Source organism: Lonchura striata, chromosome 8, assembly GCF_050655825.1.
Source record: "Lonchura striata isolate lonStrDom1 chromosome 8, ASM5065582v1, whole genome shotgun sequence".
Lineage (NCBI taxonomy): Eukaryota > Metazoa > Chordata > Aves > Passeriformes > Estrildidae > Lonchura > Lonchura striata.
This window is the reverse complement of record NC_140710.1, coordinates 17,622,758-17,650,284: the sequence shown is the minus strand read 5'-3', so window position 1 is coordinate 17,650,284 and position 27,527 is coordinate 17,622,758. Positions and strand designations below refer to the sequence as shown.

General features: G+C 39.8%; 1 protein-coding gene and 1 long non-coding RNA gene across 4 annotated transcripts in view; one reads left to right on the top strand and one right to left on the bottom strand.

The window, feature by feature from the left end:
- Positions 1–15,311, top strand: part of ALG14 (ALG14 UDP-N-acetylglucosaminyltransferase subunit) — a 33,917-nt gene extending 18,606 nt beyond the window's left edge. For 2 of the 3 annotated variants that reach the window (XM_077785459.2, XM_021525683.4), the window contains exons 3-4: positions 2,094–2,216; positions 14,572–15,311. In XM_077785459.2, the coding sequence (XP_077641585.2) occupies positions 2,094–2,216; positions 14,572–14,802 (354 nt within the window). In that variant the 3' untranslated portion in view covers positions 14,803–15,311. Of the gene's footprint in view, positions 1–1,722; positions 2,217–14,571 lie in introns of all 3 variants that reach the window. The other variant, XR_014957083.1, reaches the window with a different exon arrangement.
- Positions 905–14,577, bottom strand: LOC110468132 (uncharacterized). The gene is made up of 3 exons (XR_014957084.1): positions 9,881–14,577; positions 1,675–2,194; positions 905–974 (listed from the first exon to the last, which is right to left on the bottom strand). It is a non-coding gene; the product is annotated as an uncharacterized LOC110468132 (long non-coding RNA).
- Positions 15,312–27,527: the final 12,216 nt, after the last annotated feature.

The window sequence follows — 27,527 nt, the reverse complement described above, 5'->3', positions numbered from 1 at the left end:
AAATCTTATTTCTCATAATGAAAAAGAATTATGTAAAGTCAGTTTCTTTGCAAGCATTGCAGTATGTTCATTTGAGAATATTATAATAATTCACAGGGATTGCAGTTTCCCACCAGCTTTGCCTTGCATCCTTGCAAAATAACATTAATTAGGTAAAGGACTACATCACTGGTTTTGAAATTACATTACAGATTTGCCAGTTTGGAACATTTGTTTTCAAATTAGAAAAAACATTCTGAGTGCATTAAAGATGTAAAGAAAACAAAGATGCAACAATATGACACTATAGTAAATAGGGGAGAAATCTTTTTCTGGTGTCAGACATATTATGCAGTGTTCCAGCAAAATATACAGGATGTACCTTTGGAACATTGACAGTACTTAATGAGATGAGAGGCTGGGATTACAGAAGCATCTGGCAGTGACTTTTATACAAAGAAACAACAACAAAACTCCCCAGTTTTCCTTTTTCATTTTAATATCTAGGAGTTGTTTGATGTGTGGACTTCATAACATGACATAGACACTGATGTGCAGAGTTTCCCACATGTTTTTTGAAAAGTATAGATGAAATTACTTGAACTCTCCAAGTAAATTCCTACTTTGATACTGTTTGGAGTTCCTGCCAAGTTCTGCTGAAATTATTTGGATTTTTTAATGACGGTGAAAATCACGTACGTTTTTCATGTCAAATGCTCCTTAACACCATTCTTACAGTGAAGGTTCATCTGAATAGCTCCACTGGACCCTGATCTGCCTAAAATCACTTTATCATACCCATATTTCTTGCAGGGCTGAGCGCTATACAAGTGTCTAAACTCCACTTAGAGCATTTCTTTTTATCACCTGAACACTCCCAAAGCTTTGAGAAACAGAGGCAAGTGATAACCAGATACCTGTTGAATAGGGAGCAGTGGGGTATGTTTATTTTTCCATATTCTGTTGTCAGAGTAATGCAATCAGAGTTTCAACACCTGGAAATAAAACATTAAAAAAATCAGTTTGTAACATCTGTTAATGCCTTCCAGTATCACAGCTATTAAAAAAAGATATCACAGTGAAACAGGATAATCTCAGTCAAGAAAATTAACATTCTGCATTTACAAGTGTTGGTTTGTTGTTTTTTTTTTTTATTCTTTCCACCTTATATATTAAAAATAGTCCCAGTTACTACTATTCAAGACAGATTTGTAGCTTGTATTTACCATACAACTTTTGTTAACATCCTCTTTCAGGGGCACAAATCACCAGGACTAAACCATGACAATAAGCAATGTGCACATGAAGTAACTGGGCAATTTTCAGTATTTTAGAGTTTCTCACACAGCAAGTAAGTTCCTCCAGGGTCGTGGTGAGGTGATCTGTGTCCCATGTGAAGTGAGGTAACAACCACTATCCACATGAGCACTGTACTGCAGCCACTACATTTGTCTTTCATTTAAAGAGTCCAAAATATCCTTGGCATCAGGAGTGCCTCGTGCTGTAGCAATAATTCTTAGGTGCAGCTCCTCTCCACTGACCCTAAAGGCACCTGCAAGGAGGGCAGGCAGCCTAACACCTGCCCCCGGGGTTTCAAGACAAAAGGAATCCTCCTTGCTTTATTAATTATGATACCGTTTACACACCGTGAATAATCTTCATTTTGAGAAAGAACCAAGAAAGTTACTTCTTTACCTATTTTTTATTTAACGATGAGATGTTCTTTCCCGTTTCTTTCCACAGCTATTCTGCATTTGGAGCGTGCATCGCGCGTACCTCTTGGACACTCGGAGCACTCATTTGAGGGGCGCTGTTTGCTCGTGCACGATGGCGGGCTCTCGGGCACAGCGGCGAGCCCGGCGCGGCGTTCCCGCGGAGGGCCGCGGGGGCCGGCGCGCCCGGCAACGCCGCCAGGTGCCGCCCTCGCCCGCCGCTTCTGCGGGGCCGGGCGGCAGTGCCGAGCGCCGGCGCCTCGCTGTGCTTTGTACTGCACGCGTTTTGTACACAAACGTCCCCAAACCAGACTAAGGACAGGGGGAAAAGGCTGGCAGAGATTTAATGAGGAGGCACATTCTCAGCAAAGTAACAGCTCCGCTCCCCGTGCTCTTTTCCAGTTCAGCCTTGAGCGCATTCCCCGAAGCCGCGAGGTTAGGCAGTCCTGGAGCTCCTCCGTGGTAACAACACTGTACTCCATACTTTACTCTCTTCCTCTGACCTACAAACGGCAACCAGATTTGGTAGGTACAAAAAAATTTAATTAAATGAGAACTTGCTAATCCGCATCGTAAAAGCCCTTGGAATATGCAGACCGCATCTCATATGTAAGCTTAGGTTTACAATTCACAGGAAAGCTATTTTTAATTTTAAATCAAATATAGCAGCAATACATCAGGAGAGAGAGAACAGGTTGCACTGCTGGTGAATTAGAATAGCAAATACCAGTTTTCCCTCTCAAAGTTTTCAAGTACCTTCAGAGTCACTCCCTTGTTATGCTGGCAGAGCTAGCAAAAACAAGATCGCTGCTTCCTGATAGTATCTCTTCAGGATTGCGGCAGCACAAACTATGCCTGAAAGCCTGGTTATCCTGTTGGCTGGACTTGCTTCTAAAATGGTGTGACCAGTCTGGCACAGACAGGTTCAGACCAGCACAAATATATACAGATTCAGTTCTTGTGCTTATGTGGACTTTTGGGCTACAATGCATATTTATTTAGTCTTTGGCTGACTGACACTAATTATCTCATCTAATGACAAAAAGCATCACTGCTGAAGTAGCAATTCCTCAGCACTTTAATAGCTTTTTCAAGTGTTCAGAAAACTGCACTCTTATGCTAATTACATTTATTTAAAAATATTCCACATAGTTAAACAAGTCAGAAGCATTCAGGGTTGTCAGATGGTAGAACTACAATGGAAATATTAAATCAAGAAAGTTTTGTGTTAACACAAAAGGTAGTGCACTGGTCTCCTACCTTAAAGTCTTACAATTTTGCACGAAAAATTTTGTTTACAGCTGGCTTTTTGCTAGAGTTGTTGTCATCTTGAGTCAGTAATCTAAACTTGAGGCTTTTTTAAAAGGTACTAGTTTAGAAGAACTTCAAATTAATATTTTATGAGGTTTAAAATGCTTAAATGAAACATGTAAAAACTAGTGCATTACAAGGTATTTTTCATAATTTAGTAGTAACATATATACACACAGATATGTAAGGAAACAGATATTTGCAAGAATATTTGTAAGAAGACTCTTTTTAAATCCCTCTGTGAAGTGCATGGCTAATTCTAAAGAGGCTTTTTAATGTTTGTGGTATTTTTAATGTTTAGAGAGGCTGCTGTGAGTAATGTGATCTCATTTGCTTCAATAGTACTGGTCAGCTCCTGTCAGATCAAAAGCTGCTCTCTTGCCGTACTTTTCAAACAGTTTAGTGTGCAAGACAACAGAAGTAGGTTTTTTTTGCAGTTGCTGTTTTTCAAGCCTGTTCTGAAAACTGGAGATAAAACTGGGAGTGGGGAGAAGGTGGCATGCTATTCTTTCTACAGTGGTTTTGCTTGGGGCAGTGGTAATAGTCAAGTTTGTTTACACGAGGAGACAAAAATGTAACTATTTAGTAATCACTTTGCTACACCACTGCGTTAGTGTATTTTTTTTTACTTATTGCAAAAGAAATTGATTGGAAAAATCTCACTGCATAGCTTAATAAAGGAAGCAGGAAGTTACTAATCTAATTCCATGTTTTCTGTTTACCAAAGGAATTTAAAGTGACAGAGAGATTTACACATAGAGTTATTAGAAATGGTGTTGGAGCTGGTAAACTGTGATAAGCTATCAGAAGGTTAACATTTTGAAAAACACTTGTGCTTGTAAAATTAAGGATATGTTTTAGCAAGGCCTTTAGGCCCTTTGCAGTATGTAAAGAAATCCCTGACTCAAAAGGAGTCTTTATCCATGGTTAAAGAGCTGGAGGGGAAGGCAACCCAAATTACTTTTTGTCAGGTGCTGTTGTCAACCAAAACAACAGCTGGCAGAAGCATCCCTGGCATTATGGCAAATCATGTACCACTTGAAAGCTGCTTACATACTACTGCTTCTATGTATATCTTAGTTCAAGAATTCTGTAAAATATAATAACTCAGAGAGCTGCAAAGATTTTAAAACACTTATCCAAGAAGACTGTTTCAGGGATTAAAATACCTCACATTGCCAGTGAAAAGGCTGTATGGTATGTGAAGCAACTGGTAGTATTTAATTGCCTTTCCACAAAAATGTTTGCAGTAAATTGAAACTCACTCTACTCTTGGCAAAATGTAATGCTTTGTAATGTAAAAACTAGAGCTAGGCTGGGACAAATGCTGACACTCACAGGTTCATCTATAAGTCCTGGCATGAAAATCAACAACCGAGTTTAGAAACAAGCACAGTATTACACCATGCTGAGAGCTTCATATTTTTAAACAGGACAGCTCATGGGTGCTGTACATTTTCAGTCTAGACACTGGTTTTGTTTAACTGCAGGAGGGAAAGACAACCTTGCTTCAAAGTCATTTGTATGTATGAGTGATCCCCAAACCCTTACACTTGCTTTCAGGCTTCTCAGAAATATGTGTATATATGAAGGAATGACTGAAGTCTTCTGTAGGCAGCCTAAAGCTAGAGAAACACAGAAGTGTTGCAGTTGTCAAGAAATACAGGACAAGAAAGGTAATGCAAAGGGAGCAAAAAACCATTAGGTGCACAAAGGCAAGATTTGGAACAGGCTAGTTATGCCAACCTAAGCCTCTCTGTGGAGTGCAAATAGCTGCAAAAGGGAAACAGCAAACTCAGCTGCACTGGAGTTACTTAATGAGCACTTGATATGTGCTTTACTTGATGAGCACTTGATGTGTCCCTTTTCTATCTCACACTGATCTGGCAAAGCTTACTGATTTAATTTGCCTGAGCAATCAGTTCCATCTAACCCTTCAAGACAGTAAGTTCAGAAAGAACTGAACAAGTTCCAGGAGATCTTTGCTGTCTTGCAGGACTTGACCCACACTTGAAGTGGGCCTCCAGAGAGTTTAAGAAATGTAAAAGTTAGTTGACTTGTTCAGCTTGAGATCATCTTCAGGAGGCCCATTTCTGAGTTAGGAACATCTGCACTCTGCAAAGTTAAGTCCCTGTAGAGATATTAAGCCAAGTAACAATTAAGATGTCAGAAGTGATGATTGGCTTGTGTTTCTATAGCCATGGCCATGAATTACAGAAATGTGTCAGAGTGTTTTGCAGGTGAATATACGGTGAACAGTTTTTGTAACATCTGTCTTAGATAGGCTTCCTATACAGAGGCCTACAATTCCAGAGAAGGAAAGGCTTGTGCCAGGACACATTGCCTACACCCACCTTCCCACAGAAAAGCTTTTAAAACCATTCATCAGCTGCAGCCAGATTTAGCATGCAGTCTCAGAGACTGCAAATTCCTACCATGCAAACGGGCAGCTGGTCAGAGAAGAGAGACTTCTGTTGTCTTCATTGAGAGAAAGGCTAAAAAGAATCATAAAACTAGAACAAGATGTTATAAGATCTATTATCTAGAAAAGGATGCAAATCTTTCTTATTTATAGAAAATTACACAAGCTGCACAGAGATTTTTTTTCAAAGATAAAGAAAATTACTGCATCCTACAGAGATCATTTGATATACAAGAAGGACTAGACTAAAGTTACATCTTTCCTTTAACATACTTGAAGTCAGTCAGTAGATACAAGTTCAAAGGACTCTGGTCTTTAGTTCTCTTGCTGCTTACAGAACCTTTGTCTTCAGGCCAGTTTGCCAACCCTGCAACTAAGTTTTCAGGTGATCCAGCCTTTTGTCTGGATCATGATTACCCTGCTCATTCTCATATACCTGAAATCCAAATTGAAAATGAGGGATGTGCACCTACCACACAGCAGAAGCTGCAAAATATTGTGTCCAGTCCTTGTTTTCAGCCATATGTAATTGGGTCAGTGATTTGCTATCCTTTAATATAATTAAATTTCACCTACAGTTGTGCAGAAATGCTGCATAAAGCTTCATTAATTAGCAGATTGCACATCCTGGACCCTTAGGACCAGACTTCTTTTCCTTTTCTGGGGACTCTTCTCAACAGTTCCCACTGCCTGAGGGCTCTACAGAGTCTGAAATAAGTAAGTATTTTCAGATGGCTGCTATTTGGAAAAACCTGGGTTAAATCAAGCTAAGAAGGCGGTTCTCCCACATTAGGGCCTCCTTCCTGTGGGAAGTCTGTAGTAAGTTTACATTTGCACAGCAACTACATGTTCTGCTGTCAGAGAATGAAAATGAAACTTCTTTTTAGAAGCCTGAAACCTGCACAGTTTATCATGTTTGTAGCAATCACCTCTTATTTTATGACTGCACATCCCATCACACATGCCTGATCCCCTGACTTGGTAAACTGACTAAGGCAGCTTCTGGTTACAGAAGTGTTTGCACAGTAAGCTAAATGAAAGGAGATCATTATTTCATTTAGCTAAGATTTTCCATTCTTCGTGCCCTGCCCAAAATGCCTTAAGTTCATAACACTCTCACAAATTACTGTGACAAATAGTAAGTTATTGTCCCTTATATCATGGTTCTAATTGGAACTTTGTGGAAAGCTACAAAATCTGGGTGGTGGCATTTTCTTCTTTATTCATTTTATAACAAGTGATCTTTGTATAATGCAATATTAGGACTATCTGCTGCATTCTTTTGTACACTGAATCTTTCCACGGTGTTTTTAATTCTTTGGACCAGACTGACTGTATGTCTGACCTGCTAATGTTCTTCTAGGATCAAAACAGTCAAAATAAGCAAGAGTAAGAACACTGGATTAAGAACTTCAGCAATACAAATTTTTTCATCCAAAAAGAAAGCAAAGTGAAGACATCAAAATTTAACTTCTGAGTGTTGACGCTGTTGAATCTTATCCACTCCTCCTACCTTGTCTACTGTGTGCAGCTTCCCTGCAGCCCCAGTGCAGAATTACTCTGTGCTAAGCACAAACATCTGAAGCTGTTGCAGTCAGCTGGTTCAAAGCTTTGTTGTAGCTCTGTCCTTTCTGTGACTGCTAATTAGACTTGCCTATAGACACTCCTTTTCAGAGGGAGGACAGGAGTAGCAGTAAAGATGAACTGAGATCTTAGCTTAGATTTAAGGAGGCATTTTTAGATGTAAGAGAGTCTTAACTCATCAGCTATCAGGGTCATTATGACTCTAATGAACACCCTGGTCACACTTATAAAGCATAACAGTCTTAATAAATCTAACTACTGGTATGCAGAGACAGAGTGCCAGTACCTCTAGGTTTTACACTGTGAAGATATTTCAGAGAGGTATTTGATGCACATTCTTGCTATACCAGCTTCAGTTATTAAGCAGTAGCCCAAGAGATGTTTTATGAACATTTAAACATCACATTTAGTTAACCTAAAATACTGCTTTCAACTTGAAGTTAAACATCTGATTAGTAAAAGACACACTGAGATTTGCAGTTAAAGGCTCAACTTAGATTGCTAGGAGTGTGAGTATATTTGAAAGTCCTTGGATTTAATTTCTCCTTTCAAGTAGAAGCAGGCTACTAGAATAAGCAGTACTTTTTATATGAAGAGATATAAAAATTATTTTTAAAGAGGCTCTAAAAGGTTGGATAGTATTTCTCAGCGACCAAGAGACTGTGGTCTGGTTCATATTCAGCCAAGGTGACACTGCTGAAAGCCAGCTAGTAGCTAGTGTTGTAGCTAGAGATGTAGTTTAGTAACTACCATTTCATTTACTTGGCAAAGGCTTTTTACTGAATTCTTTTATGACCAACTTTTTCATCTACACTAGGTCAAATTTCCTCTACTTCCCACTAATTTGTCAGCAGCAATAAACCACATACCCACTCTACAGTAATGTAGGTAGGGAGTTAGTTTATTCTCCACCCTGTATCTGCTTTGGTAATCTTGTTCTTTTTTAACCAACCTATCCATCTCCCACAATTTCTCAAAAGACTCAATGGTTGTTTTGCTGGTCCCACTGACAGCCTGGGTGTTCATATTATGTTTTAATAACCAACAGTAACATTTTCAGAGTTGAGCCTTAGTACCAGTCTCACAGCTGTCATTTATTATTATTTTTAATTGATCATTCCATACTTCTCATTTTACATTCGGCAGCTAGGCTGGGCAGTATGCTGATGGAAAGTACCACTCCAAAGAGCTTTTAATCCCAATGACAGACCTGTCACCTGGCATACAGGGGCAGTTAGATATGGTGCCTAATGTTAGACTCCTTAGAAAAAATTAAAGCCTACATGTTTCTTTAGGCATCCAATTGAACCTTCTTGACTAAGCTGTTGCCTAACTTCTGACACTCTTAATGACCCCAGTAATATCTTCTCTTTTCATCAGTAAAGCCCTTGGGCATACCCACAAGCAGACCTGAGCTGTTTTAAGTCTTTACAGGGACTGGGAGCTTCCCTCACTGCTTTGTATTCAGAGACTGATGCAAATCACATCAGCTGGGCCTCTTCCCTTGTCTCTTGCCCCCGAGGACAGTGGGTTGGTAGCTCTGGGTCAGGCCTAGAAGGCAGAAGTGATAATGCCTAATGCTGTTAAGATTAAAATCTTACATCTTGTTCCTAGTGGTTTCGCAGAAGCTCTCCTTTTCCCCCATAGGAAAACCCACTAGGTAGGATTTTTTTCTCTCTCTGTCCCCAAACCTTTAGAAAGTGAGAGCTGCATAAAAGGTGATGCTTCCCAATCTATTTCATTCAATGATGAAAGTAATACACAGAAACAAACAGAATCTCAGCTGTGTAGTGTACTAACTTAGAGTCCTTGTTCTTCCACTTCTCTCTTCCCCACTCTGGCATCCACTAATCTTATTTATCCTGGTTAGGTAATCTGCCTGTAGGACCATACATGCCTCCACTTGTTTTTAAGAGCACCTCACTTTCTGGCTGTGTTGGATGACAATAACAACAGCTACTGTACCAGTGAGATCCAGAGGTGAGCAAGGAGAGTTTTCATGGCAGCGCTACAAGCTACACTTGCTGACCAGCCTGAACACAAGCTGTTGCTGCAGGACACTAGAATTACCTTCTTGCACCCCTGATGATTCAAGTGATTTAGACAGCAGAAGATAAAAGTGTACCCAGGTGTAATTCAGTTCCACCTTAATTACCTGATTTACATCAGACTACACAGCTAGTTTTGGCTTTTTTTTTTTATCCTGCCTTGCATTCTGTAGGTAAGTTCAAACAGAAAATAGGGTGTGAAGTTTTATCTGGTTTTCTATGCAGGTGGTGAAGGAAATCGAAATGGATAAGATCTTCACTCTTCAAAAAGAATAAACGAGTAGGTAGTTTAATGACCTTTCTATTGTGCAAACAGAACCTGAAATTCTTCTTTCTCACCATCAATAACAATAATAAGGAATTGTTGAAAAAGGTTCCTGCCTTTTTTTAAACTGTAAATAGTATTAACAATTCTAAGCTAATTTTGCTCAGTGTTCAAAACTTGAATTTTCAGATATACTAAAGAGCAAAAGTTTCCATAAGAACACTCCCTCTCAACATGTTTAAGTATTTGAGTGTGAAGTTTTTGAAATAGTAATATATTAAAACCAAGCAAAAGTTGATGAGCTCATGAGATGCTGTAATTTACATAGCAGAATACAAATTAATTCTTGTGCCACAGAAACCACCACCTCCCCCATCTAAACAAAACCACACAAACAAAATAATTCATTATTCCTATAACATAGAAATATCTAATAGGATTTTCCAACATTGTTAAAAAGTAGGTATTGCATAGCAGTTAAAAGGCAGGACTTGCATAGATAGGGATCATTCAGTTAACCCAGCTTTGGTCCATTTTGTATCTCTCCATTTGCCTTTACCTCTGTTAGTTGTCTATCACCACCACCTCCTACTCCCTCAGTCTTATCTCCAGGTGTTCAGCGCTGTGGAGTAGGGAGCATCAGCAGCACTCCAGGAGGCAGCTCTGTGCCTGGCAAGCAGCACAGCCTTCAGCTCACACGGGCACATTCCCACAGCACCAGCCTCCCCAGCCAGCAGGGCAGTTTTTCTGCTCTTGACCAGGTGACAAAAGGCCAATCTCTGCAGAGATCATTAAGAACAGCAGGTGTTGCCAGTTTCCTATGCAAAGCAAATTGCAAATTCGGTTCCCACTTTCTACTAAATTGAGGGGGACTCTCATTGTCCTCCTTTTGATTGTTGTACTTTGGGAACATAAGTAGTACTTAAACACTTGTTCTTTAAAAGATACACAGAAATTGTATGTTTATGTATTTATGAGAAAAACTGCAAGTTGACTGCTTTACTTATTTTAGCTTTGACCAATGACATTTAATCCCAGTGAAGCTGCAAGCTCTGCTTTCAGTGTTTTCCCTGGTAAATGTCACTCTGCTACAGTGCTGCATTCACGCACTCTAAAGTAGCTTTTATCAGCAGTGGTGCCATGTGCCAGTGTTCTCAGTGTTCCCAGACTGCTGGCTTAGCTTACTTTCTTCCAACAGCTGTGGAAAGTATCTGAAACACAAAGACAGGAACTATTGCATTTTTCTATAAAAGTGATTAATAGGAAATCAGATTTATAGAGTTGCTGAAGGTAAATGTTGTATTCTGATCCTTTATTTTTAAACCTCCATTAATAAACAGCTTGATTTGTTTGTTTTACTGTTTAGAATTTGGTTAGATTGCATTGGCAGGGAATTTTAGCATGTTAGGACTTAGTTTATAGACTTAGCTGTGAGCCCAGGCATCCAGTGAGCCAATTTAACAGGGGGCTGGACATTTCCTTGCATTAGAGGTGCATATGAATGGTGTTGAGAGACCTGTAGCACTGGCTTCTGGAACAATCCCTTACAGCTTCCTGGCAACAAAGTAGGAACCCCAGTGACCAGGGAAGTCCTTGGACAATTGCAGCTCAAGAGGTCACAAAAGTGACACAGAAAGTGTCCTTGGCCCCCTTTTTCACCCTTTCTGCTGCCTCATTAAGGAAGGCTGAAGTCAGAGATTTCCAGAGGCATATCTTATGCAACACAAATGTTCTACAGGCAGCCTTGTAGCTAAAATAATTGGATACTGAGGGAAAGAGATAATTGTAAATAGATGCTTGAGGGAAACACCCTCAATAGCTGCTTGACCTTGTAGAGGACCTGGTCCCTTCTTGCCCAGTAGCTGCCTGCCTCTTCCCCAGAGCATACTGGAGATTGCCATGGGCTTCACTGGGAGATACTGGTATTCTGCTGCTGGGGAAAAGCAAAAGCCTTGGTCTTTTCAAGTTGTAAGATATCAATCTCCAAAATTTACTTTTGAATAGTGCTTTGAAATTCACTAGTAGGACTGCTCCTCTTCTCATCTTGTAGGTGATTCAGTTCCTTTCCATTATCCTTTCCAGATTGTGTACAGGCAGGAGCTGAGCAGCAACATTTCTACCTTACACCTTCTGCAATGGTTCCTCTTCTTTATAATGTACATATTTGTTTTCTCAGAAGTTTCCCCTGTACATCATACACTTGAAGAGTGTATGATGTACACTTGAAGAGTGTATGATGTTGGACTCCAAGCAGAAGGAACACTGGTCTCTCGTCATGCTGGCAGTGTGAGAGGGAGTAAATAGGACTGGTCAGACCAGATTTTTGGAGAGGAATTGCCACTGCAATTGTACCTACACCAGTTCTAAGCAGGACATGTCTGCAGACACGTACTAAAGGTTAGCTGAAGGTTAATTTTTAGTTCTGACTTACAGATCACAGCCATCAGTTGAGATAGGAATCTGTTTGTGGGCTTCAGCAGGTTTATAACAGTCTTTTTCATGGCCAGTTCCTAAATACAAGGATTTTGAGATAGGATCATCTATAATAAGAGTATTATATGAGCATTTTGCATACAGGAATCCTATAGAGCCACATCTGCTTTGTCCTGTTTGAACTCATATGTGTGGAAGGGGAAAGAGCAGAGGACATGAGTTATGATCAGACCATGTTTTTTTTTAAGATGCCAAATACATAATTTTCCTGATCCTTTTTCCTGCATGCAAGTACTTTTCCATGGATCAAAGGGCATCTGAGAGGCAGCTTACAAATTATAAACAGTCAGAAAGTGTAAACTAGAAGTTTGAACTGAATGCATGGTATCAAAACCTGAATATAGGAGAGGTATTTTATTTTTATTTTAATTTTGATTGCTATCTTTCTGTTTTGTACCTCAGCAAAGTAATAACAGCAGCTTAGTGTGGCCTTCAGAGCTACACAGAGATTCACAAATAGACCCATTTACTGTTATTTCATTACATGATCTTTTGTGAGTACACTTAGTTTGGAATTCATTGTGGCATTTAGCTCTATGTGTGCATCTAAATACAAGAATACCAAAATACCAAAATTTTGGAGCTGCTGGCCAGACTTAATAAAGGGGAAGAAGCAGGATGAATTCTATGGCTTGATAAAGACAATGGTTGTAAAACTTCAGCTTTTTCTAAAACCTGTTCTACAGTTCTCAACTTCTGGGCTCACTAGAATGTTAGGATGGCCACCTGACCTAAATCATATCTACAACTGGTATATTTTGTGTCAGACTGTGGAAAGTAAGGGACCAATGTTTGAGCTTTCATAGTAGATAGAGGCTAAAAGAGTGCAAAGCCATTCAAGAAGCAAGACAGCTGGAAGAACAGGGATGCAAAGAGAGATGAACACCAGTGATCACAAAAAAAACTGAGAATGGGTGGGAGACATCTCAGAGGACTGGGTCTAGTACAGACAAATTGATGGAAAATGATGGCACTGAGGAAAGGACAGGAGAAAGGATGGCAATAGAATGGAGAAAGGGCTGGGGAGCAGTGAAGGTGAGACAATCTGTGTACTCCAGGTAGCTCTACTAAGGGAGGGGAAAGTGCAGTTTCTCTTCAGCAGTGGTGCACATTTTTGTCTGTTGCCTTAAAGCTGAGTTTTGAATAGAAAATCAGTAGTTAGACTGTATATTCAACTCACAACAATAGTAAGTAGTAAATACTCTTCTGAGGCTTTAGGTGCTTCTTATGCACTTATCTGAAAGAGTCCAGCTTCTGCAGGGATGATGGTGGGTTTTGCCTGCAGACACAGGAGAACAAATTGTTTCCTATGCCTACATTTACACTACAGAAACAAATGTTATTAGAAGTGGGGATACCTAAACATGCCTTAAGGTACATGTCAGTAGCCATGTACCACCATTACAGCCAACATTTATGCAAATATTTATACCCTAAAATTTCAAGATTAAAACTGCATACAGCACATTACTTGTAAGGGACTCTGTGAAAACATCAGCCAAGTCTTGCATTAATAAATAGTTCAATTAAGATCAACAATAAAATCAGATCATTTTTAGAAACATAGCATTGCAGTCAACACATCCCCAGGCTGGATTTCTGGGACTATAATAAAGGCAAATAATAGATGAGAGAATATGGAACTCCATAGCACCAAATCTGTTGCTGCTTTTAGCTGAGGCAGGGTGCTGCTAACCAGATTATCTGTGGGATCTTGCCATGAAGCAAGAAAGGAAATGTTCTGAACTAATTGTTACAGCCCTGAAGCAAAAATTAAAAAATTTTCCACCACCAGTATAATATCTTTCACAAGCTGGTGAACTTGGAACAAAAATAATGTGACTTTATGGGGTATAGGACCATGATTTTATAAAAGAACTCTTTATTTCCACGTAACCCCAGCTGTGCAGAAAAGTTCTGATTACATGGTAGTATTTAAGTTTAGTAAGAAATTTCTTGCCTGAAATCAATTTTGATACCAAGTAAAGTGCCTAATACACCCTGGTTTAAACCTTTTACTTTTAAGCAATCTGTTTTTTCAGTTAAATAATGTCTAGAATAAAAAGAGCACTTTCTTTTGTTAACATTTATAAGTGAGTTTAAGATCTCTGCTTGAAGGACATGACATGTTTTTACCACAACAGCTTCCTTCTGCTTGCTTTTAACTGTCTCCTAGTGTTTATTAAAAATAAAAAATAAAATCTAGTCACACATATCAATTAATAGATTCTTGTGAAGGTCCTAATCATCAGCACGTTTTTGATGAACTCTTAAGTGTTTTGCTGACTTAAGCCAAGGTTCAAGAGGTTTATAACTAGATCCCAGGTTTAATCCTAATTAAAATCCTTTGGCTTTATATATGCACAGATTTCATGATTGATACAACACAAGGCTGTGACTGAGAGTGGAAGTTGTTTTAGTTATATACCCACAAGTAAAGGAATGGTAAACTTTTCCTCCACATAAATAACTGTGCCATCTCAGAGGTATTTTCCTCCTTTATAACATGTACAGAAATATGATGTTTTTGTAAAAAAATATGGTATTTTGAATATGGTATTATTTGGTACTTTGAATTAATGTATTTTGTTTGCCCCTCCTATTTTTTCATCTTCACCTGCTTTTTCTGGGTTCTTAAAAATATTTTTTGAAATATATTTTTGTGTAAATGTAATGTTAAATGAATATACACTTAATTCTTTACTGCGTGAAAAAAACCTCATTACTTACTTTTGTAATATGTTTCATCTCTTTCAGATATTGTGCAATGGACCAGGAACATGTGTTCCTGTCTGTTTATCTGCTTTTCTTCTTGGCCTTCTACGAATAAAAAGAACAATCATTGTGTATGTAGAGAGCATCTGCCGTGTGGAAACTTTATCCTTGTCTGGAAAGATTCTTTACTACTTTTCTGATTATTTCATTGTTCAGTGGCCTGATCTAAAGAAAAAATATCCCAAGTCAGTATATCTTGGTCGAATAGTGTAACAACAGAAGACAAACTAAACTTTACCTGAAATAGACTCTACAAACTTGCATTCCTGTAGTAATTTATTTTCAAGAATTCCTGATACTAAATTAGGCTGGTACTTAAAAATGAGACAATAAAGATCTCTACATTTAAGTAAAATTTGTGTGTATATATATTTATTGCTATCATGTAAGTCTGCCAATACCTCATAGTGGCTCTAAGTCTATCCTGTCTCTGTTTTCATCTAGTTTTTCTGCTATGTGAATGGTATTTTTTGTCTACAAATAAATATGGGAATTTGTATGAATGTAACATTTCCTGTAAGGAAACTTTGTGTCATTTTTAAAATTGTAAGCAACAAAGTCTTTTTCTAGGACAACAGATTTTATTTCCTTTATGCTAGTGGTGAAGTCCCTTGTGAATCCTTAGAGTATAAAGGAAACAGTTATATTAAGTTGGCTTCATGTCAGTTTGTACTTTACAGTCTTCCAAAACCCCCAGAGCAATAAAGTATCATTTTTCCTCTGGTCTTGTCAAAGCTGTCCTTATAATCTGTTGTGCAACTTTTGAAAATTGTTGCTCACTTCTTAAGATGAATAAAAAGGTGACAAGTGTCATGCTACAGGCACAATACTTACCCATTTAAGACTTTCTTCAAAGCCTATGTGCAAAAAGCCTTACCAAATCTACATCAAACAGAGCAAAACTGTCAGGTGGGGAAATTGAACTGGTTCAAGCTCTGAAATAGAGAAAAAAAAACAGTAATAAGGGAAAGAACAGATTTTTCCTCTTTTCCTGATACAGTGAATTTGACTTCCAGTATATCCCATTTTCTCATTTTAAGAACCTTACTGTGAACAGTAAAGTGCATATACACTTAAGACTTTGCCACAGAAAATGGTATCCTGTACATTGGAACAATTTTTAAAAGGTATCTTGTTGGCAGTATGTGTTTGAAAGCATATTCCAGCATTTCACATTTATCCGGCTAAGCGTAATTCTACAACTATCCCACCTATAAAGCAATGTAAACACATCTGTCATCTGTACACACACAGAGCTCTGTGGCTGGCTACAGAAACATAAACAAAAAAAAGCTCAAAGAAAAGTAGAAATGCCCTCCAGAGTGCACAGTCTGACTCTGGTGAAGCCCAAGCAGCTCCTCACACTGCTGCACGAGGAGACTCTGGGAAGGCTCTTCCTCAGCATCAGATGTCAAAACATTGCAGCAGCTATTCTGGTAGGGAATAGGAGGTAAAATTGAACTCAACAGAAGCAATGGTTCCTGCTGTCAGCAAACAAGGGTCCAGTGGAATAGGCTGCTTCATGCAGAAAAACATTAGAATTCATCAGAAAACCTTGTGTGGAAAACTGCTGTCACGATACTGCAAGGCCCTGTGGGGAAGGCAGCTGTTACAACCTGTCCTACAGACTTAATAATCTTCAGCATCACCCTTGATGTGGTCACATGTGAGAACAGGGAGTTTTGTGGGTTTAAACCAAGAATATGTCTGAAATTAAAGAGCAGTTAATAGGTTAAGGCTATGTGAGAAGGACTTTGTGCAGCACATACTGAGGTCCTTAAAAATGACTTGCTTGAAGTAAATCCGACATATCCAAGGGCTTTTTTCCCCTGAACCAGAGTGAAGACAAGCTTATCATGACTTTCTGCATGGTTGCAGATAGTTTGGTAAATTGGAGATACACTGGACTCTGTTATGGCTAATGGTAGTTTATTTTATCAGTACTTTATGTTTTCAAGAGAACTAGAGAAGAGGGGAAGAGGACAGAGGCAGCCTCTTCCTCTGCTCTGGGTAAGGGGCAACAGCACAGGCTCAGTGTGCTGGGCTTTAGAGAAGCCTGGGAGGTGCAGGGCACTGAGTGCTGCATTGCTGCAGCACAGCCTGTGGCACTGAGCGCTGCATTGCTGCAGCACAGAGGGCACTGAGTGCTGCATTGCTGCAGCACAGCCTGTGGCACTGAGCGCTGCATTGCTGCAGCACAGAGGGCACTGAGCGCTGCATTGCTGCAGCACAGAGGGCACTGAGCGCTGCATTGCTGCAGCACAGAGGGCACTGAGCGCTGCATTGCTGCAGCACAGAGGGCACTGAGTGCTGCATTGCTGCCTGGCCCAGCAGCGAGGCCAATGCCTGCCCTAAGCACGACCAGGCCCTAAGCACAACCAGACTCTGTTCTGAGCAGAGCAGGAGCAGCCCTGGAGGCCTCGCCCTGCTCGGGGATTTTACCTCAGCAAAAGCCTCCCTGGCTGCTCCGTTAGTCCCTCGGAGCCCTGCCCAGGGCAGGATTTGGGGTTTTGTTGTGCTTCCCAACTGCGGGTTCATAAACTTTTGAGTGTGCCTTTGAACACTGTAGAGTTCCAGGAATTTTTTTCACCTGTCACCTGCATGGCAATGACTGCTGCTAAAAGAAAGAACTTTCCTGTTCAGAATTGTCACCTCCCATGTAAACACTCTGAAGGTAACAGCAGATTTCTTCACAAGAGGCTGTCCTGAAAAACTGAATTGCTCCAGGCTATCTGATATAGAGGAGTCTCATTTTCAAGGATTTGGGAAGACTTTTCCCACTTTTCTTCACTGGCTGCCTTCTGGGGGAGCAAGGTCAAGAATATCTCTGCCTGTGTTCCCCCGACAGCATGTTCTTTACTCTGGTAAACCTGGGAAACACAGGTTAAAATAGCACGTATCAAGTGGTTTTTAATGCAGATTGTTGGCTATGAGGGTGTGGGATGGTTTCCATTCCCTGGGACTGCTATTTTCCTAACTGGCTCAAGTGCCTACTTGAGTTAAGGGCATTTACTTTTCAGCAGTTTATAATTAGTTCTAGCAAGTGAAAACTTAGATTAGAAATGACCCAGAAGTCTCTAGAGTTGAAGCAGGTAAAACTGAAATGGGAAGATGACAGCCTAACTGACCAAAGCCTTCAACAAAACACTGCATCACATCATAGGAGATAGTTCAGAAAAAAAGACTTCTGACTCAAATTCTCTTAAAGGAAGTTTTGTTATCAACCAGAGTGACTTTTCCTTGAGAAGATTATCTCAAATAACTGCTAGTTCTCTCCAAAAGCACAATGGAGCTGAAGTAAACTAGCATTTTGTTATTGAGAAGCTCTTTCTTATCTTTTGTTTTTAGAAGGTGGGTACAACCAAACAGTCTCTTGTTCTAGGGGAAAACTACATTCTTCCTCTCCCAGAACAGAACAGAAAACAGCTCTCCCAGGGTCTAGCTAAAGACTTAAAGGTCACTGACTGGATTCCTTAAATTTAGATTCTTGAAGTTTGCTATGTCATTTTTTGTCTTAAATATTAATATTATGGCAAACACATTTGAATTAAATACAAGGAATGTTTGATGTGAAATACATTGCCTCTTTTTCTCCATCTCCAAAAGAGGAAACTGTAATATCTTATAAATCTGATGCAAAATGGGAAGAAATATATTCTTAAAGAAAACAAGTATGACTTTATGGAAATATCATAATCAAAATTGGAAAAGATTTTCAAAGAGAACAGAAGACATCCAGAAACTCGTTCTCGGAGTCCTAGCATGAAGCCAAATTCTAAATTAATATTCTTTATCAGATTGTTTTATCTAGATACGTATTAGCTGACAAATATTAAATATTCAGTTATTTTACTTTGTTTAGTACCAAGTGGCACCATCCAATTGAAGATATTTTTGCTCCACACTTCAGGAAAAAGCAAAAAAGACTCATTGTCACCATTTCTCTTTAACAACTGTATCTCTTACATCTTCTTAGTGGCAATGAAGGGTCTAACAGACCCTTGGTAGATGTCTCCATGGTTGCTCAAGCACATTGCATACACAGTGCTTGTGCCTCCTTCAGATCACATTTGTGCTGCCTTGGCAGGGCTCTCAGTGCTCTCACAGCTCTCCTTTGGCTGGCCCGTGCTCTGCCAAAAACTCCTGCTTGCTCCAGGAGCTGGGTGAGGATCTGGGAATGTAAGCACTGAGCCCTCACAGCACAAACTGAGCCCTGCACCTTCCTGAAACTTGAATTTGACTTTTTCCTGCTTCCTGATACTTCCTGATAGCATAATGGTAGTCTCATGACCAGTATTGTTGAAGTACTCAGAGGCAGAGGTCATCTTGCATAAGCTGCTTGGTAAGAACCAGGATTTTGCACAAGAATTCAGAAAAAAACAGTAGCTCTCACAGTAAGAGCTTTAGACATTTTTCCTCTCATGGCTGTTTCATGTTGCAGTGGCAATGGAGAAGGAAATGAAAATGGGATATGATACATGAAGATGGACCTTTGTTGACATACTTACTTCAGCTCAAGTCACTTCTGCAGAGTATAAAACTTCCCATTTAGAATTTCTTGTATCTATTTTACTCCCTTGCCCAAAAGATTTTAACATGTTTTATAATCCAGTTCATTAACTACTCAGACATAAAAATGCATGCAAGAGAAATAAGCACTCTCACATTTAGCTGTGTCAAGGATAGGTTTTAACCATGCATGCATCTATAAAAAGATGCTTTTGTTGTTTGATAATGTGAGTTTTACACATACCTTGTGTTATCTTTGCATGTACCTGAGGAACAAAGCTATAAAGGTGTTTGATGTGTTACTCTCTAACAAGAGACAGAGCAGGAGTAATAATATTTAACAGACAAAAATGGGGAAAATTAGGGTCTCTCTGTTTAATGTTTAAAAAAAATTATAGCGCTTAATTAAGATATTATGCATATCAAAGAAATATATTGTCAATTGATGAATTAATGAATAGTAGCACAGACATTAGTCCACTGTTGCACCCAGAATGTTCAGAATGTTTCATTTGCAGTTTAGAGTGCCTTTTTTTTCTTTTTTTTTTTTTTTTTTTTTTTTTTTTTTTGAGGAAATGTGTTGGGGGTGTGGGTTTTTGTAATGCAGAAGTTAAGTATTGATTACTATGCAGTGAGATTACCTGGACTGTACTGGGTTTAGACAACTGCCCAAAGAGATTTTGTCTAAACTTCAGAGGAAGAGAAAGAGAATATTCTTAGATGGATGAAATTGTCCTTGTACTATGCAGCAAATAATTTTTAAAGGAGTTCATTAAAAAGTTATACTATTTTTTTTAATATTGTGACTTAAGAAGTCTTTTAGACCCAACAGTGAAGTTGCTGTGCATAATCCTACTCATTATATGCATTGGTGCACAGTAGCTTCTTAAAATCCAAAAGCTCTCTCCTTGGTTTAAGAAAGAGTGGATATTTGTACTGCTGTATCACCAGTCAGATCTGCTCAGTTAGCATTACGGTAAATTCGACTTTCAGCTGCCAGTAGCTTGGCAATTAGAGTTTCCTGCTTTATTGTTAAACACTGCAATTGAACTCTGCTGCTTTTCATTTGTGATCCAGCATGGGATGTCAGCTGACACCGAAATGAATGTCCTAACCTCCAATTCAGTGGCTTAAAGGCTATCTCCCCAACATTCACTGCCAAGATGAAATCCAGAAATTATTATTCACCAGCTGTAAACAGGGCCTGTTTTTGCAGGCACCCATTTGTAAAAAAGCAAGCAGGACAGCCGGGAATTCTAGTTAAATGTGCTTTTCATATCCACACTGAAAAGCAGAATATTAAAAGTAATGTAGCTGTATTTGTAAAGAAGAACTTAAGTGATATCTTAGCAGCTCTGCATTAATACTTGTAATAATTCTTTTAAAAAGTAACTTCATAAGAAGGTACTCTAAGATTTTTCAGCGCAGTTAGGTACAAAATAAATACCTTCAAAAATTATGGGTGGATCTCCACTCTTCTGCCACTTTCAGATAGAAGATGACCTCTAACAAGAAAGGCACAGAGCAAATCCCAATTCTAAACATATTTTTCATTAAACTCCAGACTAGAGATAATTCCTGAAAATCTTCATGTAACTTTTTCTTTGGATAACACAAAGGGTAGAATAGGAAAGATGAGGAAATACAGAGAGAAATGCTTCCATGTAAAGTATTACTTTGGAAAGGCTGAACAGGTGATTCTGAGAGGAAAGCAATTATTACTGCTGCCTAGCTCCCCTAACACACCTCCCACCCCCACCAAGTTCTTTAAGGTTTACTGAAGAATCAGAATCTATGCCAAAGCAATTAAGGTTTTATACTGGTTAGACTGAATTTACCCAGTTCAGCACTGTGCTGTGAGATAATGAACATTTCTATATGCTCCTTTGCCAAGCTTTTCCTCTGAAGAAAGTTTACTATAGACCACAGAAATAACTTTATGTTGTATCTGTTTACTTGCAACTTTAACCCCCATGACCAGAATTTTACTTTGTGTTTACAACTAAACTATACCAGTACTTTCTACTCCATCCCACACCCCTTTTTGGAGATGGGCCAACACATGTGGGAAGCGCAGGTACAGAACTGAACCATCCCAATACTGCATTTACTACTGAGCAAGCACACCTAGCATGCACTAAGTACATCATATTGATACCACTGGGTTTCAAAAAATAGGTATTGCTTGCACTAAAACTTGAGCAAATAATTATTTAAAATAGTAAATCTTTGTCTCAGTTTGGGAGGAAAAAAAATAAGAAGGAAAAAAAGTACTTTTCCATAGGACCAAAAAAACACAAAGCCAAAATAAACAAGCAAAAAACACCCAAACCATAAAAAAAAAAACAAACCCACACTCAATATCTTCTGGAAATTCTGAAGTTTTGTGGGATGCAATGTGAGCATAAAATAGACAAGATTAATGACCTGGGATAAAGTGGCTAAAAACCTCAGCATTCTGTGTTCTGGTACAGTCTCAGTTATCTGAGCATCAGCTATTCCTAATTCCCTTCTCTCCCCCAAGTCTGAATCACATCCTCTGACATGTACTGAAGTACATTAACAGTGACATGGATTATTTGAAACCTCTCTTATTCAAACAAATTTGGGATCCAAACTATTGTAATAACTGAGTTTCCATGCCATGGTGGCCAGCCTCTGGCTAAATGCCTCTGTGTCTCAGCCAGTCACTCATGTGCAGCACTCAGCACTCTCTGCTCCGTTGCACCAGTCCAGTCCCAAATAAACCCTGTAAAGCACTCTGACAATCACTTGCTATGTATTGTTTTGCTCTTGAAATTATCTTCATTTCTAAGTATAACTTCATTGTGAGATTTCACAGAAGCATAGTGAACTAAAGTTAACAGGCAAAAACCAGCACATTTTCTCAAACTCGTGAGAATACCTTGTCAGAGGTGGAAAATATTTCTGACAAGGAATTAGTCTCATTTGGAAAATACTGCCTAGATAATTAAAATCAGAAGAAGTAATGGAATAAGGCAGCAAGAAGAAGGGTTTTATTCCTTTTTCCTATATTAACATTTTGATTATTAAGACTTGATTAAGATTATTATTACTGGATAATTGACCAACCTTTTAAAATACCAGCACTGCTCAACAACAGTCCTGTTCTAATAAGCCTACATGAAGCCTTTAACTGTTCTGTTGACAGGTCAATTGTAATTATTTTGTGTTTGGCATCCAAATTAATAAATTTGAATAATGCAACATGAAGTTGCATGAAAAAAGTTACCATGTACTATCTTGAATCAATCCTCTTGTGAGGTTATTATTGGGAACATACTGGAGAATGAAGAAAAGAATTGGTGTTAACACACCAGACCTTGAAAGATGTGAATTTGTCCAGACCTGTTAAGAGCTGCACTGAAATAAAAGCAAGGAGAACATGCTCAAGTGGCATGAAAATCAAGTTTGGAGGTTCAGGAAGGGAGATAAAGTGTTGAAATCAATCTCAGATCATGCTGAGCAGGCTTCAGCCAACAGTAAATGTAATAACTTCTTCTGCATCCTGTAGAGGCAGAAATTGCTTCTTCAAAATATATATGTGAGAATCTATATTTCACATGTATATATGGAAAGTTAAAGTGGTAGCTAGAAGCCAAGAATTACAGAAACACAAAATACCACAAACTTACAGTTTTCTCCCTTTCTTTGATTGCCTCATGCAGTCATCCCCTCCAAAAGAGAAGGCTGACTCGTGAAGTTTCACAGAAAAATAAGGAACGTTTCAGGCTTCAAAGTCATTCTGCATTAGAATTAACCTGTCATATCATTAACTTTTGCATCCATTCAAAGCTTAAGAGCGGAACACATCCTTAATATTCCGTGTTTATAATTTTGAGGCAGCAGCCCCTTCTCATTGGGGCAGAGGTGCCCGTGGCTCACGGGGCTCCTGGGGCAGCAGTTCCTGGGAAGCTGGGCACAGCAGCAGCAGCTCATGTAAAGCACTTGGCCTTTCCCTCTGCCTCACAGAAGTGCAGCTCAAGCACGGTTGTGGCAGTAGTGTGTGAGTGCTCATCCTCTGTGGCTCACTCCTCTGCCGCAGGCAGGAGAAACTCTGCTGGTGCTGCTTGGCTGGTCCCAGCCTTGGTTCAGCCAGGGCTGCCAAGGAACTGGCCTGGGGAACTTGAGGACCTATGGTGTGACTGATGGGGAGTTTTAAGAAGAGCCAACAGAAGCAAAATAAGTAAGAAGGAAAAGGCCACCCTCTTAAGAAGTCTAGTGTTTACAAGTAGCACTAAGATACAGTGCCAAGTTATTTTCCTACCAAAACCTGCCTTAAGTTGAGATACAAGAGCTGAGTTGGTTTTTTTCTTCACACACAAAATACAATAAAGAAGAAAAACACACAAAGTCTTGTCTTCCTTGCAAGGAGCACTTGTGGTAGCACATGTCCCTGCAGGCATTTCCTTTTGCTGTAGGTAAATATCACTGTGAATAAAACTGATGGCTGTTAACACGGAGTCAAACACTTCCAAACACTTTGGCACTTGCATGCTGGGGACACAGCCTGGCTGCAAGTGTTTAGGTCCCACTGATGGGGAAGTGAGGCCATCAAATGAGGGGGAGAAAGGCCACTCTGACCCACCTGCTGCAAGCCAACAGACTGCTGTTCCTGTGCTTGAGGAACAGAATTGTAAAATATGTCAGGCATTTGGATTGCACAGCAAGCAATCTGAAGTCCTTTGTTGCCTTCTGCCTGTGTAGTGGTTTTTGCAAGTTAAAAACCCACACCAGCAACAGCCCAGGCAGGGAGGAGCACGTGACAACACAGGACCCCCAGCAGTAATCAGGTTGCAGGTAAATTATATTTGATTTTTCCCCCTATATTACCACGAAATGTGCTTCAGCATTCAACTATTCTTGAGCTATACCCCCACTGATAAGAATGCAGCTATCACATTTTAAGAGGAGGTCATGAGCCTAAAAAAAAGTCTGCCTTAAGCTTATATATGAACAGCTAGCACAAGCAGGTAACAAACCCCTCCATCCTCATAAAAGTATGGGGGACAGAAGACGACATCAGTGTTAGAATCAATGAAAAAGTGAGGGATTAAGAAGGAAACAGATATTTTAACAAACTGAAAATGTTCTTTTCATTTAAAAACAGCTTAATCTCTAAAAATACAAACATGTAGATAAGTCTTTCCCTTCAGCAAGTTATTTTATCATAAACATAAGTAACATTTATGTCCTTAAAAATTAGTCACAAAGGGGTGTCTTTCCCAAAATTAAGACCTGGGCTCCAGTATTATATTGCCAGAATTGCTGGTTAAGTTCCCTTCTTAAAAGAGGGATTTCAACAACACACTTCGAAGAAAAGTCTGTGTTTGAATTTCTTTTTTTCACTTCAGCATTTTAGGCTTCGTCCTATGCAATTCTCTGAGCATTTTGGCATAAGTGCATCTCAGAAAACATCTCCATATAAGGGAATTTACTCAAGCAACGTAGGGAAAACACAGAACACAGATATCAGATAATAATTCCATCAAGGCTGAATTTGGGCCCATGATTCAGTTTGTGGTATTTGAAAGAAGTCTCTGTACTTAGTTTTTCCAGATGTTGATTTTAAGACACTTGCAAGCTACTTTTAGGTAGAATTAATGACTGTTGAGAAAATGCTGTCTTCTGTAGTCTGGTACAGAGGAAAGAGGAGTGAGCTATGAACACCTCTTAGTGTCTGTAATTGTTCTACAAGGCAAGAGGATCTCTCATGGGATGAGAATGGTCTGGTAAAGTAGTTGAGAGGCAATACAGCATGCATACAGCACACCATGTTTAATCAAAGTACCAAGGGCAGTGCTGCACACCCCCAGAATGTTCCAAAGTAAGTAGCAGTATGAGCACAGCAAGGTTTTAAAGGAGATATTTGAGGTAACATATGAATAAACATTATACCACCTTACCTAGGACATACATTATTTTGAAAAGGAATCCTAATAAATGAAAGATTAGGAACAGTTTTGGGCAGTTCTAAGACTGTTCTGTAGAGTTCTTTCTTTGCAGTTTCAACGTTACTGCTAATGTTTGGTCTTGACCATCAGTAAGATTCAAGTCTTACTGGAGTCACAAGTCGTATTTATCCTACAGCAATTTTAATAACTTCAGTCACGTAAGTTAATTAGGCTCAAACATTACTGAGTGTTAGTGTCACTACCACCCTGGGACAGGCCATTTCACAACACTGGGAGTAGTCAGCACACTGACATGGCAGCCTGAGAAAAACTCCCCCAAATTCAAGAGAATTGCAAAAGGGCTTAGTTAGGTACTTGCCTCAGCTGAGGCACATCAAAGGGGAAGAGAGCAGCCCAGCCTTCCTTTGGCTCACCCGGTCAGCTCGCTCACTCACTGATTTGTTGGTTTTTTTTTCCTCAATCCTTAGGAGACAGCCCAGTTGTAGCTCAGAATTCCAGAGTACCTTTCCCGTTCCCAGAGCAGCCCCAGCGGCCAGCGCGGTGTCCAGCCAGTCCCGGTTACCGGCAGGCCGCGAGCTCTGCGGCGGGCCCGGCCGGCCAGGCAGCGCCGCTCCCGCTCCCTCTGCCCTCCTGGCCTTCCCACCCGGGAACCTACTCCTGTGCTCCGGGCAACAAGCACACCCACGGCCACAAACACGCACACACTGGTGTATTTCTTCATCTGCTTCCACCCAGCCCCGTGGCTGGTACCGCCATTCTCCCCAGTTCAGAACCCTATTCCTCTCCCTCAGAACACTCGGCAGCACATTCCTCCTTCCCATATGGGTCACCCTTTGGAGCTCATCCTGGCAAATTATCTTCCTGTACGCAGTTTAGCTCTCTCCAGCTATCTCCTTCATCCTTTAGGGAAATCACCCCTCTCCTCGGCTGAGGCAGCTGATTAAACCAAGGCCCTTTATCAGGATCAGATGGTGGGAAGGAGACAGTGCTCCACCTCAGAGGTGGCTGGCCTCATCCCCACCGTTAGGACTCACCAGTTCCCCCCTTGCACATGTTCAGTCATTGAGCAGAACACAGAAATCAAATGTGGTTTAGAAGTTTGATTGAGCCACATTAATTCTATAGATTATGGTGGAATTACACACAGGATAATTTAAACTCAGGGAGTTTAAAAGGACTACACATATGCTTATAATAATTCATGTGCAAGAACATTTGTAAGATTATGGTCCGTGTTTCCAAGAAAACAGACTTAGTCTCTTCAGAGCTCTTTTTCTCTAGTTTCCAACTGAAGTCATCAGCGCATGTTTATGATATTACGTGTGGTGGCTGAAGAAGTTATTACAATGTCACAAAGAGGATCATGATTTCAGGTAGGGAATAATTCTTCTACAAATCCTCTTTCCATACAAACAGCCTTAGTAACAAGAAATGTGGAAAAATAGGACAAAGATAAGAGATTTACCCATAATGAGCAAGATTGCCCAGTGTGCTCCAGCTGCTTTGTAGTGCACTGACTGGCTTAAATTTGCTTTGTGTTGTCAGAATGATGCAAAACAGAATGTGATCTTAACTACATTCAAAAATTTCTTGTACAACCTCTTCCCCCAGGGTATGAGCATATTCCTGGTCACAGAATAAAAGGCAGCAATCACCCCAGAAGATTGGTAATTTTCTAATCAGATGTTCAGTATCAATGGGAAAAACAACAAATTGTATTTGTGCCCTGCTCAGAAAACCCCCACAAACTACAGGATTTATTTGAGGATAACTTAAACCTAGTTGTACAGGAAGAAAATGGTAGGCCATATTTTGGTCTGCTACTAATAAGGACCATTTTATTCCAAAACTGATGAAACATATAATTATGGAGCTGAGAAAATCATACCAACTGTAAATGTCTCAAATCTCCCAAGCCACTGTGTATTGCAGCAAAAATGATTGAGAGCATTAACAAATGGTGTCCTGATCCAACATCACTTAAGTCAATGGAAACATTTCCAAGGACTTTGGAGGATGTTGAATCTAGCCTTAAATCACATATTCTCTGAGGTTATGAAAGATGAGTTTATCCCAACATGAATGTCTAAAAACTAATGAACTTTCATTATGTTTACTTGAACTGCCATTCCCTCACCCCATTCTTCAGTTTCCTGCTTCTCTTGCACAGTTTCCTTTTCCCAGTGGGTTCTTTAGGCAGTTCTGCTTCCTTTAATTAGGAACAGCCCTGGCTGTTTTCCTCAGAGGCAGTGCAGTGGAGAAGCGGTTTGAGCTGAGCTGATCCAAGCACCACAGTACAAAATAACCTGCGGGCTGCCCTGCGAGTTCCTCAGGACTGTTACAGCCCCACCACAAGCCTTTTGAAAGAGCTTCGTTGGCTTCAGCCACAGTTAAGACCACTTAGTCCTGATATTTTGCTATGAAATTGAAGCACAGAACTGTTCTCTTCGTGGGATGCCAAGGAGGTGGCTAAGTGGGCCACAGCTCCAGCAG